This window comes from Drosophila rhopaloa, unplaced genomic scaffold (genome assembly GCF_018152115.1).
Source record: "Drosophila rhopaloa isolate 14029-0021.01 unplaced genomic scaffold, ASM1815211v1 contig_163, whole genome shotgun sequence".
In the NCBI taxonomy this organism is placed as follows: Eukaryota; Metazoa; Arthropoda; class Insecta; order Diptera; family Drosophilidae; genus Drosophila; species Drosophila rhopaloa.
In genome coordinates, this window is record NW_025335043.1 from 9,034,994 (window position 1) to 9,054,540 (window position 19,547).

The following is a 19,547-nucleotide window of genomic DNA, read 5'->3' on the forward strand; positions in this document are numbered from 1 at the left end:
GAACTGTGAAACAGGCAATTCAAATTAGAATCACTCATGGCAGAACGATATGTATGCAAATGCGCATATATGCTAAGTGAATTAAGTGATGTTGCTTCTCCATTTACGTAATCAAATAAAAGTCATCGATTCTCTTGCAGCCTAGTGTGCAAATCAGATTCTACCTCTATCTATCAATAACAAAAAATGCCGCCCACAGAAATATAAATATTTATTTATAGATTTTTGTTTCGTTTGTTTAACCATCGGAAACACCGGTGTGTTTACAAGGGGCGGGTAATGTATATTTAATTTCTCCCAGATGGGACAAGATACTATCCAGGCCATCAGTGTGCATACTCATATATTTGCATACCTTCATTACGGAATCATTTGCTAACGTACACACAAAAAACCTTAACAGCCTAATATTCAGTGTATACTGAGCTGAAAAATTTGCTTTCATTTAATTACGAGGCTTTATAGCATTAAATTTCCGTGATTAGCATAATATATTGAGTTTTTTTAATGGATAAAAAGTCTCAAAGTTTGTTTAAATAATATGTAGAATAGTACAATATTTTTTTCTTTAATTGTATATATACAAATGACATTCAGCATGTCAAATGCTATCATGTGTAATCTTATCTCTATTCAAAAATATTTTAAAGGAAGTAAAATATTCCATAATAAATATTGAAAAATAACGAAAATACACCTTTCAGTAAAGTTTACTAACTTTAATTTTGGTAATGTCTTGTCAAACTCGCTTTAAATTGGCCAAGGGAGAACCCATTGGTGTATTCCCCTATCGATTACATGCCACATCCCTGGAGCTGCATCCCGGTTAAGTAACGTTTAAGGAATCCGATGTCGCCACACATCCTTACACATATGTAAATATGCGCTGGCATCACATGTCGATAGTTAAGGCCAATCATTGCTTAGTTTGCGACACTCCAAGGCGGTTGGGTGGATTGGGTGGAATGTTAGTTGGGTGGTTACACGAATCCACTGCAATTTGTTGGCTTAAAGGGGGCTGGGATTGGGGGTGGGGGTGTGGCAGGCGCAACCACCGCATTATCCAGATCACGTTGATGCCTCTGACATTTTAGGTTCAATCCCTGTGGGGCTTCCGCTCAGCCTCAGCCTCTGCCTCTGCCAACATGGGATGCTCCACATACCCGGACACACATGCAGGCATAATTTTGTCGCTGCAACATTTGCAATGATGACAGCCAGCAAGGATGTCGTGTGGCAGGTTGTGGGTGGTTGGGATAGTGGGTGGTGGCTGGCTGGCTGGGCAAAAGTGGGTGGCTTGGCTGCCACTGCGGCTGCAATGCGGCAACAGCTTCTGCTGCTGCTGGTGCTGCTTCTTCTGCTGATAGCTCTGTGATTTTATCAGCAACAATTTCCATTTTTCATTCGCCACACCCCCTTCCGTCCCGCCCACTCACTGCATTATTTAATGCGGTCTGCAGGGGGTGGGGAAATGGCGGCGGTTTGTTCAGCAATGTGAGCCAAGGAAAGTGGCCACAAATAGAGCGCGCATAAGCCAAATCCTTTATTTGCCAAAGGAAGCGGCGACAGTGGCACTAAAAAAAAAATATGCATAAAAAATGTTCAACTAGAAAATTAGAAAAATGCCAGCCAAGGCAGCCCCGCTTTCACTCTCTTTATTTTTGTTCTCCGGGGAAAACCTTGAAACTGCATGTGCCAAAGCTGAAAACACAAATGTTTCAGCTGCTTTTAGTCGCCTGTATGGCGCGACCCAATTTCCCAGTTGCTGGTGGTTCTAGTGGTGGTTCTTGTGGATCTGGGGCTACTTGCTCGGAGCCTGTGACACTGGGCCACTGCCAAAGGCCTGTCATCTTCCGGGGAAAAGATTTAGTGCATCTAGCATTTGGGTTGGTCCGATTAGCGGGGTCAAAGCTGAATTATAACAAATTCACAAGATTTATTCCAGAATATTACGTATACGTCACGTTGCCTATTTTGAAAACAAAACAATTAATAATCAAATAAATCGGGTTAGATCTATTACTTTGTATATACTTGTATTTACCAAATACTTATGTCTGAGGACTTGTATAAGGACAGAATAAGTACTGGCATTTAAATTTCGCAATGACTCCATCTTAAGAATAAGTATCCACATAAAATATGGTTAAACTTCCGAAACGAAAGTCAGGTTATAACCTGTAACAAAATCTGCAACTGAAATGAGGTCGTAAGGAAAGTAAATTTTCTGGTTTTTGCATCTCCGAAATAAGAGTCATCTTCCAACATTATTGAGCGCTTCACCCAGAAGCCACGTCAATATCGATGGAAACGAAATTAACCTTAATTATGAGGGCTCAGTACTTGAGATGCCAGTTCGTGTGACAGTTATTATCCCAGGACCAAGGCTACAGTGATTTGGAGCAGGTTGGCCCCTCGAAGAGTAGAGAGAACCCATCGTAAATAAGTTAGCAGGCGAATGGAAGGCCATAAAAGCGAAAGTATCGTAAAATCGTTCTGCCAAATCAGCGACGGCGATGGCAAGGACCAAAATAAGGACAACAAGCGAGCTCAACAGGCGCCATCACTCAATGGCCAAGGAATGGAAAGGGAATGGAAGCTGAAATGGGTGGAGCCACAACCTTAAATCAAACAAGGTCAGCACACGCACGTACGCCTTCATGGCCGAAAACAACGAGAATGGATGAGGCACTGAATCACCGGAATCGCCTCATTCGGCCATTAGAAGGATGCAGTGCCGCCTGCCAAATTAAGACACACTCATCGGCCATCAAAGGTAGTCATTTGCGGCCAGACGCTGGTGCAATAAATATATTGATCCTAATTTGTGTAATCTTATTTGAATCATAATTAATTTACCAACGTGAAATAAGCCAGAAATTTAATTATCAAGGCAATATTGCATTTATCAGTTCGTAATTAATTAAACAAAATTGAAATGAAGCTGAAAGCTTAGTATTGATCAAAATGTATTTTTCAATTGCTCTGATACTTAATTACTTTAAGGTCTTTTATTCACGCTTCCGTAATCCAATTTGTTTAGATTATAAAATATGACCCATGTTTCTTTATAGTAGCTTTAAATAATGAGTAAAGTACTTTCGGTCAAAATATGTAATACAGATTTGCAAATAGCTGACTAAGCTGATTAAGAAATATGCTGAATTAGCTTTAAACTGGTTTTAAGGGCTTTTCCCTCAATATTTCATATGCCAAACCTACAAATAGAGCTTTTAAGTCATTGAAACTACGCTAAACTTGCTTTGAATATATATATATAAACACAAAGTCCCCTTCAATATTTCATACTTTTAATAAGCCTGCAAGGGTACAAAGTGACCTCCCAGCTGCTCGGTTGACATCTAAATGGTTGCGATAAGTACCTTAGCGACTATATATTTGTCGAGTGTCTTGTTTTGCAGTCTCTCTGTGCATATTTGAAGATGCAAAGGTTGGGAATCAGACGACTTGCGGTATTTGCCACCTAAGCAGCTTTGTAAGTTCCCCGCCCTTCGGTGAGGTGGTGGAGCAGTGCCGGCCAGGATTTATGAATTTGACTTGAGCCTGCGCCACTTGGCTCCACTTGCCGGAACTTCAGCGCCTGCAAAGTGGCAAAAGTATGTATATTTTGACTACACAGTGGCCACAGCAAAGGCTCTTAAAAACCGGCGAAACGAATACAATTTTACGAATATGTAAATAGTTTCTGACAAAGGGAGTTGTCACTGCATCAAGTTGGGCGGTGGCCGCAAAAATCCAAAATTAAAATTATCCAGCACACATAGACGACGCTGACAAGCGGCACAAAGCGATGCCGGGAGAAATTTTGGGAGGGGCAATGCCGGAAAAGTTTGCATTTTGGGGGCTGCAACAAAATTAAAATATGCCACAAAGCGCGCCACGTCGAAGATGCAGGAACGCCCTAGCGCACACTCATGTGATGTATGTAAAGGGGCGAAGGACGAAGGACCAAGACCAGGAGGCAGTGTCAAGAAAGGCAGCCACAGCAAAGCCTACAGAGGGGAATGGATCCGGATGCGGATCCAGGGGGGACGTTGATGAACCCCCAGTGGAACTTTCATGAGCCAAAGCCAACAACATTACAAATTTACACAGCTGCGGGTGGGTGGAGTGGAAGTGGAAGTGGGACGTAGGAGTGGGTGTGGAAGTGGGTCCTGGTGATGAACCGGGCGACGTGACGCATACACGTGCCACACGGAGAGGCAAGGACCTCGCAGGAGGCGGAGACATCATCATCATTTTGCACTTTGCGGCATCGGCGGTGGCAATGGTGCTGATGAGGATGGCGATAACGTGACCAACCAGCAGACGACAGTGGAAAAAGTTCGCCAAGCTCTGCAAATTAATTGCAAAATCAAATTATATGGTTTTTTCGTAGCTCATCAATAGGGTAGTGAAATATCCCAAAAGTATTTATTTTGAAATGGCTAGAATATGGAAAAAGTTGGGCAAATACTTTGATAAACAAATCTATCCAAATAATGGTTTGTTTTACTTGTTTAACTTTATTACTTATTCACAAATTGTAAAGAAATTAAATTTACATTTATACTTGAAGACTTCAAATTTGGATTGATATCCAAAATGATTTAAATAAATATTTTTTTAGACTAATAAAAAAAACCGTGTGTTAAAAATAACATAAAAACGTTAAATTTGACATACTTTAAAGTTTAAAAAGATAAACTACTAAATAAAATACATTTCAAAATGATTTTTCAGTGCGATTTAATAATTTCTATGTGTCTAAACTGGACTTTGTTTCCATTTTTTCAATATAAAAATTGGTTTAAAAACTTCAGAAAATTATCTTAGTTTTTATGTGAGGCTGTCATTTTAATAGGTGTAAATTGGGCTTAATTTGCATTATGCCACCCAGACTGTTGCACACTTGCATGCGGGCCCAAAGGACAGGTGTTGTGGGAGAGGAATGCGATGCCACACGAGTGCCTTCTGCCCACCTGTCCCTCCTCATTGTCTGAATGCAGTGCACTTTGCAGGTACATATGCTGATGTGAAATTAACCACAGAATCAGGGCACATCAATACGTGGCCCGCAGTTTAAGCGGGTTGATGCCACCAATTCATCGATGCTTTCCGGCTGAAATGCAAAAAGTTGCTACTCAGCAGGAAAGCTGCTTTCGTTTCTTTGGCTTACATTCATCAAAGCGAGTTGCCAGCTCTAAAGGAATTACGAATTGAGTTTTAAGTTTTACTATTTTTAAGTTCCACTTAAAATTTTAATTCTTTATTATATCTTTGAAGAGGGGTTACAAATTTAAAGACATATTTCCGACCATCAGAAGAGTTGTATGGTTCAATCGGAATAATCAGGGATAATTATAATTCCATGAAACTAGTCTCTTAGTTTTTAAGCTGTATAAAGCGCTAAATATATATTTTAGTATCGTAATATATATTCAAATATTTTAAAATTTTTTTAAATAATCTTCAAGAGAAACAATAAAGTTTTACAAAAATATCACCACTTTATTAAAACTTGTTAGGATGTGAGGTAGTCTAATTTCGTTTATAGAAATATAATCCAATGGCGAAATAATACCTTTTTTCAATTATTCCGTGCCAACTGGGAGGCTATAAATTAGCCCACTTTAATCATAGCTAAATACCGTTGCCACTGAGCATGCAATTACTTGGAACGTAAATCAATGCTCCCATTTGCATACGACGAACGCTCGTTACCGTAATTGATGGTAAACCAGCAAATACTAATTTGTGGATACTTTGCCTTACAGATTGACATCTCCTGTCGCAACACAAAGAACACCGTCAACGCGCTCCTGACGCGCACGAACTTTGTGACTCTGAAGTACGTGACCGACGGCTGGGGAACGGATGCGAACGGCTTCAAGTTGGTGATTACGTCGGTGAAGGATCCCAGTAAGTGGAGGCGGAGGGCGAGACCGTGCAGATCCCGTTACAAGCTAATTTCCTTACAGAGCACACCTGCAAGGACTTCACCTGCGCCACCCGCGAGTTCTGCATCCATCCCGATCTCCTCTGCGACGGCATCAATCACTGCGGCGACAACTCCGACGAATCCGTGCAGAATCTGTGCCAGAGTAAGTGCAGCTTAGGGTTCTTACCCGAAATGAGCAATAAATTTGATAAAATTGTTTTTGTTTTTTTTTAAACCATATTTTAAAGTTCATCAAAGGATTAAAACCCTTTTTATTAAAACAGTTTTTTATCGATTTTGGTTAATTACTTTTCACCATAATGAAACCTCATTGAAAAGATGAAAACTTTAGACAAAAAGGATTGATTGTGAACCTTATTTTATAAAGTTCAACACTAAGCTTTTATAGTTTAAAAATATTTGTTTTATACATAAATTGCATATCTGAAATTATAAGCTTCGTTTTTACGACTTCGCCCAATTACAATAACGTTTTTAATTTAACAATATATTAATCCGCTTTTTAAGTCTCGAGGTAAAAGAGATTTAAGCCTTAATTTGCTAAAACAGACAGCATTTGCTAAGCCCAAAGATACTTTAAATAAGCATTTTTTAAATATATAATTAAAATGTTCTTTCCTGCAGGTGAGACGAGCAGCACGGTGTTCGGCCTGGACATGACCTGGTTCGTCTTGATTGTCGTAGGAGTCCTGCTCGTCCTGAGTGCAATGGTCGTGGCGGTGGCCATTTGCGTGTGCCGTCGCCAGGACGAGAACGCTGCCAACCAGAACACCGCGCTCCAGCGTAAGATTACAATAAATTGTATAATGATTAGTGATCCTGGGAATTAATCAGTTGTTCCTTCCTTTTTAGTGCACCACACGGCCGATACGAACGGGTCGTCGAAACATCTGCACTACCACGGGATCAGTGTCGGCGGGACACTGACGCGGGAGCACACTCAACTGCCGAATTCGGGAAACTGGCATCACCCTGCGGGACCATCCGGGTACCACCGCACTCCACACAACTACTTGAAGATGGCCACCAAAGTCCGTCCCATTTGGTGCTTGGCAAATTCCGTCAATTAGGTCAAGATCTTTCGCACAATTCCGCCGGGCTCAGCCAGACGAACATCGCCGGAGCTGGCCATCCCAATGCCAACGCCGTCGGCGCTGCGCAGAAGGACGAGTGGTTCGTCTAGGACCAGGCAACACTGTGGAAGGACCGATTGACTTAAGCACAATAATCTGTACTTTATTAAGTAAATTTATGGATATTTGCAGAGCATTAAATGAAGTGAGTATAGGAAGTTATAAAATGGCACATGTAGAAAAATATGTATTATTTTCGATTTGAAAACCGATTTAGTCATAAGATCTTTAATTCCTAATGATACTAGGAATTAAGTGATTTTAATTTTTCTCTCTTAGGGATATTTATAGTTTAATATTTTACAAAAACTGACATTTACCATTAATTTAATGATCTCCTTCATTTCCGTTTCAGGACTGTAAGACTATATTTAACAACAATTAGTGTGGACATCACCGCGCAGGGTGTATTATACAGAGATCTCTACTCGTACCCAAGAAGAATCTCGAACGCATTGGCCAGAACATGCCAGTTCTGTCGGATAACCAATGCACCTGTAAATAGTTTATAAATATATCATTTTTGATTTAACTGATTAGTACCACCAGCTGGCAAATCAAGATCCCCCAATCCCATATCCCCGAAAATGAAAAGTAAAAAAGAAAGGTCCGCATCTTAATTTTGTGCAAGTATGTTGGCATTTATTTAGGTAATTACGTATGTTTAGAAAGCAATTAGACTTGAATTATGGCTCTTCGATTGTACACTTAGTTTGCATAGCGGGTTTGGTTCAATATGCACAGACAAAGATCCCTTAAATTATTGAACGAAGGAATCAGAGATAGTCGCAGATTCAGAGAGGTAAACTAACATTTGAAGAAACAATCGTAAGCATTTAATTGAATTGTGAACAGAAACCGTAAGAAGTATTAAAGCTCAACAAGGATAACCGATAACTGTCATTAATATACAACTTCCGAATCTTACAAATTTGAGATAACTGGCAGATCGTTTGGCCAGGTCGTTTTTACAAAAATTAAGCTGAATTCTAATCACAAAATGGACACAAGAAGATCAACCAAAACAAGGGATGTACATAAGTAGTCGACAATATACTTACATAAACAAAACCAAATCGAAACTTCTAACGCAACTGTCATCTATACAATTTCACCTCCACTTACCATTGTCCACTTGGAAGTCTGAATTTGCCCGATGATCATCCACCTGGGGATCATCCAGAGACTCCGATTGAAGCAAACATTTCACCGAGAGACTCATTCCTCATTAAAGAACCGAAAACCAATGCTAAACGGAAATATTCTGAGACATTAAGGACAATACAGTGAAATCTTTTGCTTTTGATACAACTAAATTGAGAAAGTGACATGGCATGCATTTTAACCTACAGAAGTGTCCGAATACAATTTTCTACAATCAACCAAACGGAATTCTACAAAAAAATTAAACAACGTAAAAATACATTAACAAAGTTGAAACATTTTGCTACAAAATCGAATGATAACGATCATATATATTGACGACGAGGTGTGTGAGGAAACATGATATGTAACTTGAGAAAACCAAACTAAAATGCTTCAAAATGATTGTAGTACTTCCCGCCGTTAATATTTTTTTAATATATCGTACATACTACAAATACAGATGCAAGTCTTAATAATAATACTTATACTAAGAAGCAATAAGTAAGAATTTTCCGCTGCTAAAATTTGTCTTTCAAAATACTTCCATAGGCCCGGTTAGTTCAATAGTTTTGTGGCTCCTCAATTTTCTTTTCCCAGATAATAATTGAAAAATAATACTACTTTGCTATGCCAGACAAAATATCAAATTAAGTGCAAAATGAAACACTAATTGAAGAGGATGGTGTGAGGCATACGTTCAGCCCGATCAATGCGATTAAGTCAAATTAAATTAGTTTTGTACTTAGAAGTAATGGAAAACCCAAGAACTAAATTAACTAATCTTCTAGGCATAATTTTCGCTGATAGTTTTTATTCTTTACAACCTTCTTTTGCCCTTCTTTAAGTTTTAAAACTACAAGCGTCTTATACTATATCATAAATTATAGGAAAATGGTATTATGATAAATTGAATTTTTAACCAAAATTATAAGCAAATTGTATTAGGCGTCAAATTTTAGAACAGAATGAAAAACCAAGAGGCGATAAGCTGAATGAAACACATTGAATAGATATATGTTATATGTATGAGCTAAAACCACATTCATACATGGCAACAAATTAATCTTAATTACTTAAAAACGATGATAATAAATGATACTAAATAATAACTGAATAACCACAAAGCTAATTTATGCAATACAGGAATATTGAATACTGAAAATTATGCGTCAATAAAACGTTTAGGCAAGATTGTATTGTAATATCTAATCGTAATTGTACTCGTAATCGCATGCCTACTCCCCACTGGTGAAAATCGGTTAGATCATGTCGTATATGAGTGTAGTTAAAATATACATATTTACCTAAATACAATTCAATCGGAATGGGAATCGGACTGGACGAAAGTCGATCAGGAATAATGAGCCGAATAGTTTGTAGACCCTGCAGGTCCCCGATGTTCTGTAAAAGATAAAATAATAGGCGAGTGTGGATGGTGGGGAGAGCTTTTCGTTTCCCAGTGTAAGTGTTACAATGTGTTAAGATTAATTTTTTACCTTCTACAGTCTCTAAATCTCGAAAAGACTTTGCCGCAATTAGTGTAACTCTTCTAATTATATGTAAATGTATGGTACATGTGTGTATGTACCCAAATAATAGCGACAGAATATTCAGAAAAGGTCATTTTAAAGTATCCTGCTTTACCCACGCAATCATCATACATAGACCGAAAATCCATATGTGATGGAAATTACTATCAAAACTTTTAGGTTCGGTAGAATATCATATACACGCAGGTGTAGAGTAAATACTTTTTGTGTGGAGAGAGTCAGGTGTTTGACCACCTCGATGGATAACTATGGGCTTAAAGGCTACTTAAGTATAAATTGACTAGGTATACACCCGAAAAAGAGCCACGGACAGTAAATCGTAGTGCAAATGTTAGACCAAATTTTGCCATAGAACCGACGACGGATCTTCACTCCTCTAGGGAGTATCCAGTGGATTACTTTCCTGATTCAGTTACCGCACGCATTCCGAAGAAAAACATAGAAAGTCCACAACTTTTAGAGTTATTGCCTTTGGTTGAAAAAGATAATAAAGTATGCATAACTACCAGCGACAACAATAACGATGAGATTAATTAACCCGAATCGAAAAATAAGCCTAAGGGATCGCGTAAAGTAATGCTTAGCTTTGTGTTAAATTGCTGTTGAATATAAATGTACTTGTACAATGATAATAATTACGATGGCATTGAACACTCAGAAACACACAGATCATCAACAAAACACATCAAACAATAACAATGCAAAAACAGAACCCAAATCCAAATGAACCTAATTATAATAAAATAAAGAATATAAAACGTTAAATTAGTTGTTTAACTATCTTTTAAAAAACAAAAGTAAGTATTGAACAAGGTTATATGCTTATATTGATAACCAAGAATTTAAATCTGTTTTCAAAAGTCGAAAAGTTCCAAAAAATTCAGATTCTATCCAATTATAAAAATTTAAATTCTGGGTGAAGTTTTAAGCAACATATCCAAATGAAAAATATAAAAAAGCAATCAAGTCAAATCCACTTTTGAAATACAAAATATATTAACTCCCGCTTAGATGGTGAACTCCTCCGATGAGGATGTCTCTTTGTCGGCATATAGGATCAGCTCCAGGTTTCTAATTTTGCGCTGCCTCTCCTGCTGCCGCTTGCAATGGATTTGAGCCAGGCAGTTCAGTGAGGATACCACAAAAAAGGCGACCATGATGAAGGCGCACAGTTCGAAGGCTCGAACCACCAGGCCAAGATAGGCCAGGGAATCGGAATCTCCGTTGCCGTGCATCTGCTGCTTGGTGGACCGCAAGATGTCCGTGATGATGTATTGCAACGGGGCACCAAGATAGGGCAGCTTGCCCAGACAGGACACAAACTTATTAACCAGATTCTCAGTAAGCGACGCGATAACGAACAACTGTTGTATGGTGGCCTTGACCAACGCCTTGCCGATCAGGGTGGCCAGAAAAAACTTCCAGAAGGGCACGAGAAAGTGGCCGCAAGTGATTCCAGCCAGGTCAAACAGGGGATTGGGCACGCTGGCGCACAGTAAGATGCCCAGAAAGCCCACCCTTCGCATAACCCCCTCCATGAAGAACTTGGCTCTGTCCAGAAGACTGACGTCTCCGCTCAGTCGCTTGGCTGCCAATAACTCCTCGGCTTCCGCTCCGTCCAACTCCTTTCCGGCAAGCCGTGCTCGGCGGGACATGAAATACGGCGGCAACTCGCCAAGGGCCGTGCCCACGCCCCAGAGCAGAGCTTCCGGCCTGATCTTCGATAGTATTTCCCAGACATCTGGGATATGACGCTTATACGGTTCCGGTGGACATACCTTCATCTCGGGATACGGTGGGATCGGTAATTCCAAAGTTTGGCACTCGTAAGCGGCCAGCGTGACTGCGGCCAAGTGGGGACCAAGGTAGAGCAGGAAGGTGTGCAGTCCGGTGCCAAAGCCCACGGATGAGAGCACTCCCAGACCCAGCCAGTAGACCACGAATCCGAATCTCTGCTGGCAGAATATCACGAACTTCGCATGGGGCCCAGGCAGAAGACAGATCATGGCGAAAAACACTAGAACGCTCCCCAACCGAAGATTTACGAGCTTGGCGGCGAAGGATATAAGTAACTGGCCGGCCTCCAGGGTTCCGTACTTCAAGGTCTGCACAGGACGACGCCAGAGAACCAGGGACTGCCACTCCAACTGCTCTCGGGCAATCTCTTCCAATGGATCCACATCAATGGGCACGTAAGTAATAGGTTCCACAATCTCATTGCTGGGAGCCATTGTTGCTCTCGTGGTTTCAAGACAGTGCCTACTAAGCTTTATCGTGTTTGGAATCTACGCCCCTTGTAAGATTGTTTAGCTAAAGCAGCAAAGAGCACTATGATTTTTTCGAACTTTAATTATTTAAACGAATGAAAATTATAAACAGATAAATTCAGATAACAATAATTAGGAATTCATGAGCCAATTAAGAGTTATAAATGTTATGATGAGTATATTTCTGAGTGCATCTACGAGAATTCTCCGGCATATTAAGGAATACCGTGGATATTTTAAGATGAATGTCTTAATTCATGTAAAGCATTGTGCTGCCAAAGGTTTAGTGGCCCAGGCGGCAAAGCTCTCAGTTTACCTTCAAAATCATCGTTATTGATAGCTTCCAAATGTTCGTCCTCGACTCGATATTTAAATGCACTGATACGAGTGATGAAACTTTCAATTTCCGAATTCTCCTGAGTTCCAATTACCTCCTCCTTTAAAATGTGCACCATTTTAGCCCTGCGAAAATTTGTGGTTTACATTTAAGAGTATATAATTTAGATATTTAAACTCACATGTTCATGATGTGTTTCTCCTGAAAACGCAAATCGGCCACCAGAGTCAGGACATGCTGAAGCGGCAGAAGACGATTCCGATCACGTGAACTGGTCGCCTCCAATCGCCGAACGCGCATGTTTTTAATCAAGAGATTAAGTGAAGTCTGAAAGATGATAAGCCGCAGCAACCAAGAGTCCACAGCGGTGCAGTTTTTGTCGATGAGCTGCAGGTGGGCAGTTAAAGCAGGTGAAGCCCGCTTCTTGGCATTGATCTCATTGAAAAGGTGCATGATAATAACTGGGAGGAAATGGACATAGCTTTCCACACGGCATTCGATGAGAACACCTATGAGCTCCTCGATCTCTGCGTCGAGGAATTTTAATGAATTTGCATACTAAGAAAAGAAAAATTCAAAGGTACAGATTAAATGAAATTTAGGAATCTAAAGGAGTAACTTTTCCCAATCTAGTAGAATTTTGATGAAACGAATTCCGAAAGTCATACCGTTTTGTAATGCAATAGCACCTTCCATGTCCGATTGCTGGGCAATTCGATTTGCTCTGTCCGCATTAATTGACGGAACTCAAAATGCATCTCACGAAAGTAACTATTGGTGAGTTTAGGGCTTTCAGGCTGCCATTCTTGGGGTACAGTGGTTAATGCTTCCAAAAGCATGTCATAGGTAGCAGAATCAAGGTTTAAACATGATATCTGGCCGATATGCAATGTCAGAATAGAACAGAACATAAACTTGGATCGCTTTAAGTCCTGATTGGCGTTTGACAATTCAAAAATGCAAAAGTCTTGTAGCTGCTGTGCTAGAGTTGATATCTGGATGCCCATTTCGTCGTCCGCATCCTTGAGGTTTCTGTGCAGAAGGACTAACAGCGTAGCCAAACTTTCGGAGCCATAAAGAGCTAAAATGTATAAGCCTTTATCCATTTTACTTCCTTATAAAAAAATTATAACTTACTTATACTGTTATTAAGTGAAGGTGTTTCCAGCACAAATTTGGCAAGTGTCTCGTAAAAGTCCGTCACATAACGAACGTGCATCTTATTGGCCATTAGGAGCGCATGTAGGCGACGAATGCTTAGGGCATATACCTCCAAAAGCTCCTGCCTTTTAGGATCCTCCAAGTCGGTGGTGTTCAACTCGGCCTGCAATCGAGCTTGCTGATCTCGCAATGCTCTTGAGGCAGTCGTGTGCATCAGAATATTTCCTGTTGCGTCTACAGAGCGTGAGATATTCGTGTAGAGCCCATAGAACTCAGACTCACTGATGGTGTCGTCATTTAGAAAATTATCTGTGCAGCAGGTTTCCAAATTTAAAAGTAACTGCAGAAAATGTGCGTTTTAAATATACTTCTTTTGTATACATTTATTAATGGATGTATAATAAATACCTCAGCATCACACTCAGCTACAGATTCAAAATCGATCATCCCATAAATACTGTAGAACACAGGTCGAGTTCCATTTTTGTTAGATGATTGCAGAAAATATGGCAAGCAGTGTAGGATTTCGTTGACCAGATCACGAGCCTCTGGCACCGTTGAGTATTCCGCCATACGTAGTTCAAAGAGAATGCTCAGAGATTGGGCAGCAATAAGACTCAATTCAATCATGGCATTTGGGGCAGTAAGCACAAAAGCGTAAAACTGAAACTCCTGCAGCGCGGGAAAATACTGAATAAGTGTCTTCAGGTAGCGTGTAAGTTCAGATCGGAACTTTGCATAGCTGACAGTTTTTCGTGGGTTGCTGATCTTTATGTAGGACTCCAAGATGTGCTGAGCTATGTCACGTTCTTGGTGCTGGCGCTGAGATAATTTTATATACACCTTGGCTGCCAGAGACGCAACTGTCAATTGCTTTCGCAGGACAACCTCGAGCAGAACCTCATGAAAACGTAATGAAAAGCACTCTGTGCTCACTAAATTTCTGTAAAGAGGAAAGCTAATCTGTCATTCTTTCATTCAAAACTAATCCAAACTTTTTCGATATTTACAAATTAAGTTGAAAACTTTCCAAATTGATATTTCGGGTATTTCATTTAGAGATATGGAACTAAATCGGTTATACCGGTTTAAACTAATATTTAAGAATTTAAAAAAGATTTAAAATCAAGCTCCATATTTAATAATAGTATTACCTTTGAAGAGTCATTAAATACTTAAGGATTGTCAATAACAAAGGTTTGGAATTGCTCTCCTGAAGTGTACCAAACTGCATCACCAGAAATTTGTCAGTGATCAGCTCATTGGTAAGGGTCCGCAGATATTGGCCATGTTCTTCCTTATGTGCGAACTGCTTTATCATGGTCTCCAAGAACGCGTAGGCCTTGATATAGCTATCATTCTCTGTCATCTGAAATGCCTTGGTATTATAGGATCTTGGTATTCTATATAATAGTACGAATCTTACCACAACGGTCAAGATGCAGTAGACAAAGTCCAGGGCAGCTTTTTCGGGCCCGCAGAACGTTTTGTAGTGCTTTCGAAACATGTCCAGCATGGGTGCAACAACCACTTCGCAGGTGTCCCGATAGCTGAAAGAGTTTCGTGACTCATAAATACATTAATTTGGAAAAATCCAGTTTCCTTGTGTATAATCTCTAGATCATCATGTTATATTTCTATTTTTGTAGTATTCTTTACTTACAATACGCCATAGCGAACGTCTATGGTGAGTGATAGGCAAATTCCCTTGAGGCCTACAATATTCTGTTCGTATTTGGGCAGTAATTTGGAAAGTCCACCAAGAATGCTAAAAGCTAGGATAGATTTTTGGTTCAAAATGTGGCGACTCTACAAATATGGTATAGAATATATAACCTACACATTCTGGCCAGCGGTTCGCAGAGGAATCGATCCAAGGCGGTGCTGCTGCTGAGCTGCATGGAGGTGGTCATGGAGTGCACCACCTTGACCCACCTCATGACCAGATTCAGATAGCAGGGCAGTGGCTGTGTCAACTGATCGTATCTGGTCCCTTGGTTGTGGTCGGCCATAAAGTCACCAGATTTCGCCAACACCTGGGCCAGATGATACAGAAAGGAGTCCACTTTTGCCATCAAAAATGGCACCGGATCGAAGATATAGTTGGGGTTGTCATTGCGATATGGATGATCCTGCGTCTGGCTGAAGGCCTCTACGCTAACGTTGAAATTCAGGCCGAGAACGCGGAAGCACTGGCCTACAAATTGGTGCGACATTTTGCCAATCCAATTTTCCGGATCCAAGAACACGGCCTTCATAAACGCTAAAGCGTATTCCAAGGCCACGGACTGAATTTACACTATTACTCATCGGGAGCTAAGAAATGTTGATTAGAGTACTCACATTCGCATCACCGATAGTTGAAAGGGCTGTGACAAAATCCATTTTATTCAGTTAAAAGTTAGTCAAGTAAATGTGACGCCAAGTTTCAAAAACTTTTGAGCTGCGTTCTGCTGTGTTAGGTAGTGTCTGAAAATTCGCAGTGTTGAATAATGTTAAAAAGCACGATCAAGCTTGATCAAATAATATCGATTGTTTTCTGGCGCCCAGAAAAATTTAAAAGAAAATAACTGAACAGCGTGAAAACTGAACTTATTGTTACAAAATTTTCTTTAAGCTGATAAAGCCCCAATTCCCCTTTATGACCGATCGTAAGCATTATCTGAGTGAGTCTTAATAACTTTGCTGAATGTCTTCGCTTGCATTCCAGATAGCCCCGTTCTTGTTTACGTTATTACCCAAAGCTATAAAATATTGAATAAAATTGAGATTTCCAACAAACAGTTTATTGAGTAAATTTGCATTAATGTACATTCTGTAATTAGTAAAACAGGTCATATATTACTAAATGCATATATTTACAGCGATGATGCACATGTAATACGATTGAAAATGTGCTAACTTCGAAAAAACAAAATGCGCTTCTAATACAATTTCAAATTATAAATATTTTCAAGTTCACTAAGTAAGTAATTAAATTAAAAGCTTAGATAAGGTAAATCGAGTGTGCTTCCTGGGTGACCCAATGGGCAATCGAATTCGCAACGATCAATCCAGAGTAACAATATATATGCCTTGGTGAACAAATTCGCCAAAAATGCAAATACTTGAATATGCCAACATTTCAAATGCGACAAATCGTTTTCACTATTGCCCTGGGCAATATGACACTGAAGCAGGTTGGAGGCTATAGAATAGCCAATGTGAGTCAGGCACTTTAGTGACCCCTCCGTTTGAACTATGATCTTAAAGTTAAGACAGGTCTGGCAGCAGATCTGATCTTTTTGGTTTGAATGCTAGAATACGTCTTGTACTTGGACTCCCTGGACGTTCCACTCGACTGCGTTAGTGCTTCTTGAGTTGCTCGTACGTTATGAAGAATATTATGTTCCAGGGACCCATTCTCACCCAGGTCGGGATGAATCCTTTGTATAAAGCGAGAAGTCCTTCGTTTCGGATCGTCTGCACAGCGCAGTCAAGACTCCCGCTATACAACTTTGGTGTGGCTGGCGCCGTAACCACTCCGTTCATCGTTATGCTCACGGGTCGCTGGTTCATCAGACGTGTCTGTAAGTGGGAATGTATCGGTTCAGTACAACTTAAGCCGGTGTTTAAGCTTTTCTTACCCGTATGACATCGATGGGGGTTGAGGCAATGGCACTGCCCAGGCTGGCAATAAAACTGGAGCTGCAATTTGAACCAATTAGCTTTTAGATCCCACTCAAAATTCTAGCGAGCTACTCTGTACTTACATGAAATGATTGGCTACGTGATCCCCGAAGGCGTTCATCAGCTGCAGCTTGCAAAAGTCGTAGACGGGTAGCTCCACGGAGGCGATAACAACGGCGCGCTGAGCCGTCGGACCCACTCCCCGCCAGAGACCTCGTACGCCCTCGTATTTGTAAATCTCGCCAAAGCATCCCAGCAGGCCCTGGTGCTGACCCTTCCCGTGAACCTGCATCCGAACCTTTAGCACATCCGTGGGATTGGCGATCGCTGAAGAGATGGCGCCTGCCGCCGCTGCGCACAGCATGTTGCTCCACACCCGCTCGCTGCCATCTTCATTCGTCAAAAATCCGCGTTCGTTGGCCAGCTTTTTCAGTGTGTAGTAGGTCCCGAACTTGATGGTGCCATAGGTCGCCTGCCTTAAAACCGCAGGCCAAATGCTGCACAGAAATACAAAACAAATTAAAATTTAGAAACATTAGTTATATAACAAGTTCGGTAAAATAATTTTAAAAATCAGTTATCATATCTTTATAATTTAAAATTTTAATTTAGTTAAATTGGATTTTTTTAACAAATGTAAGTGTCCGGCCCAATACTATCTTATTTAATTATACTGTGCTCCGGTATTGTTACCAGATACAAAGTCGAATAAGTTAGCTGACGGGCAAAGTTTGCTGACTGATTAAATTTGCCGCCCCAACAAAAGTTTTATTTTTGACCGGCCATGAGTAAGCATAATCATGGTAATCTGTTTACAGTCTATCGTCTATAACCTAAACCGTCATCTTAAAGATTATAACCAATTGTAAAGATTTGGTGTTATAAAAATTTAATTTAAAATAAATCTCATTAAGATTTTTGGTTAAAAGATAAATGTGGGTTCAAATAGAATTGTATTTAATTTTTCTTCTAAACTGTAAACCACTTTAAATCCAAAGTGGTACTTATTCAAATTAGTGTGTAACAAGTATTTAAAATTTTTAAACGTTTTAAATTAAGATACAACAGACAAATTAAAGAAAAATTGTTGTACAAACTGATATGGTGAAAATATGTAAGAGATTATAGGTAAGCATGAATTATTTTATAGTGGGAAGAGTAGCTACATATGTTTATGACGAATTTTAAGCTATTTAGCTTGAAAGACATGTGTTCTGTTTTTAATATAGTTCGTTGGGGAGGTTCTACTGTACTTAGTGTCTCTGCACTCGTTAAGCTCCCCAGCGGACGAACACGTGACTGTCACGTTTGCTGCGATAAGAATGCCATGATGAGCCCATGTTTTGACAACGTGCCAACCGGAGATCCCCCGGTGTTCAGATTCTTACCCGGAATAGAGGGCTTTCAGTCCCTCCTCGCGGGAAATTTTCACAAAGGCATCGGTCATGCCGCGATATCGCAGCTGTGAGAATGTTTGGTCGATTTTCTGCCCTTGGATTTGGAGGCGCGTCTTCGTAGTGTCGATAGGAAAGGTGCCTGCAATAGATAGATTTGTTTACAGCGATTCTATACGACCGAGGTGATAAGCACTAGCTAGACACTGACACCCGAGTAATGGGCGTCAGGGGGCGTGGCTGGTATACAGCCTGCGATTTGTTTACCAAATTCCGCCGTGATTGAGGCAACTCCGCCGTAAACGAAAGGCCGCCAATCCTTCACTTCACCCATTTCCGGCCAGGCACCTGTTGATGTCCGGAATCGAATCGAATAACGCTCGTCCCTCGAAGCGCTCCACTCTGCCGACACTCGGTTGCGCAACAAATTAGATAACCAAGTGGTTTTATTTGGATTCCATAAGTTTATTTCCTTTAAATTACCTTTACAGGCAAAAACAATAGAGGTGGAAGAATCTCGATATCAGCATGAATGTTTTAAAAACATCGTTAATATCGATGTTTGGTAGGGTGTTAATATTGTCCATCTCTGACTAATATTGGATGAACTGCTTTCTAAGAACAGTTTCAAGAGGCACACTGCTTACTGAGAACAGTGTCGAGTGGCACTGCTTATAAGAATTTATTAACTGGCAGCGTTGCCACGCACATTAAATTTCTGTAGATAAGGTAACGCTGTATTGGTGCCACTGGCGGAGTTTCATAGCTGTAAGCCTTCAACTGGCTGCTAATGGTTGAATTATTTGTTTTTCAAATTTAAATTGAACGTAAATTTAAAGTGTACCTTTCTTACTCTTGCAGTAATAACTAATATTCTACCAAAAATTGACCAAAAATTAAATTTTTAATCTGTGAATGCCAATCGATT

The 19,547-nt window shown here is 40.2% G+C and overlaps 4 protein-coding genes across 5 annotated transcripts in view; 1 reads left to right on the forward strand and 3 right to left on the reverse strand.

The window, feature by feature from the left end:
- The window catches only part of LOC108053862, a 37,248-nt gene extending 26,692 nt beyond the window's left edge, over window positions 1-10,556 (forward strand). For both annotated transcript variants that reach the window (XM_044457673.1, XM_044457672.1), the window contains exons 4-8: window positions 5,778-5,922; window positions 5,982-6,104; window positions 6,587-6,745; window positions 6,815-7,240; window positions 7,451-10,556. In XM_044457673.1, the coding sequence (XP_044313608.1) occupies window positions 5,778-5,922; window positions 5,982-6,104; window positions 6,587-6,745; window positions 6,815-7,032 (645 nt within the window). In that variant the 3' untranslated portion in view covers window positions 7,033-7,240; window positions 7,451-10,556. The remainder of the gene's footprint in view (window positions 1-5,777; window positions 5,923-5,981; window positions 6,105-6,586; window positions 6,746-6,814; window positions 7,241-7,450) is intronic.
- On the reverse strand, window positions 10,557-12,066 carry LOC108052271 (vacuole membrane protein 1). The gene has a single exon (XM_017134636.2). It carries the CDS (start codon window positions 12,020-12,022, stop codon window positions 10,799-10,801), a length of 1,224 nt encoding a protein of 407 aa, XP_016990125.2. The 5' UTR covers window positions 12,023-12,066; the 3' UTR covers window positions 10,557-10,798.
- Window positions 12,067-12,294: 228 nt separating this feature from the next.
- On the reverse strand, window positions 12,295-15,941 carry LOC108052265. Its single transcript, XM_017134627.2, has 10 exons — window positions 15,900-15,941; window positions 15,397-15,844; window positions 15,220-15,331; window positions 14,983-15,106; window positions 14,711-14,925; window positions 13,965-14,499; window positions 13,533-13,896; window positions 13,064-13,476; window positions 12,577-12,953; window positions 12,295-12,520 (listed from the first exon to the last, which is right to left on the reverse strand). The coding sequence occupies exons 1-10, from the start codon at window positions 15,939-15,941 to the stop codon at window positions 12,295-12,297; spliced, it is 2,856 nt and encodes a 951-aa protein (XP_016990116.2).
- A 379-nt stretch (window positions 15,942-16,320) lies between these two features.
- On the reverse strand, window positions 16,321-19,133 carry LOC108052277 (mitochondrial uncoupling protein Bmcp). Its single transcript, XM_017134644.2, has 5 exons — window positions 18,887-19,133; window positions 18,614-18,761; window positions 17,309-17,722; window positions 17,183-17,243; window positions 16,321-17,123 (listed from the first exon to the last, which is right to left on the reverse strand). Exons 1-5 carry the CDS (start codon window positions 18,951-18,953, stop codon window positions 16,902-16,904), a joined length of 912 nt encoding a protein of 303 aa, XP_016990133.1. The 5' UTR covers window positions 18,954-19,133; the 3' UTR covers window positions 16,321-16,901.
- Window positions 19,134-19,547: the final 414 nt, after the last annotated feature.

Excerpts from the sequence above, each read along its gene's own strand:
- LOC108052271 (XM_017134636.2), bottom strand. The coding sequence starts at position 12,022 with ATGGCTCCCAGCAATGAGATTGTGGAACCTATTACTTACGTGCCCATT.
- LOC108052277 (XM_017134644.2), bottom strand. The coding sequence starts at position 18,953 with ATGGGTGAAGTGAAGGATTGGCGGCCTTTCGTTTACGGCGGAGTTGCC. Across the intron at positions 18,762-18,886 it reads CTCAATCACGGCGGAATTTG|GCACCTTTCCTATCGACACT; the intron begins GTAAACAAATCG and ends TATCTATTGCAG. Across the intron at positions 17,244-17,308 it reads CACGTAGCCAATCATTTCAT|CTCCAGTTTTATTGCCAGCC; the intron begins GTAAGTACAGAG and ends TTCAAATTGCAG.
- LOC108052265 (XM_017134627.2), bottom strand. The coding sequence starts at position 15,941 with ATGGATTTTGTCACAGCCCTTTCAACTATCGGTGATGCGAAT. Across the intron at positions 14,926-14,982 it reads ACTGCATCTTGACCGTTGTG|ATGACAGAGAATGATAGCTA; the intron begins GTAAGATTCGTA and ends AAGGCATTTCAG. Across the intron at positions 14,500-14,710 it reads TATTTAATGACTCTTCAAAG|AAATTTAGTGAGCACAGAGT; the intron begins GTAATACTATTA and ends TCCTCTTTACAG.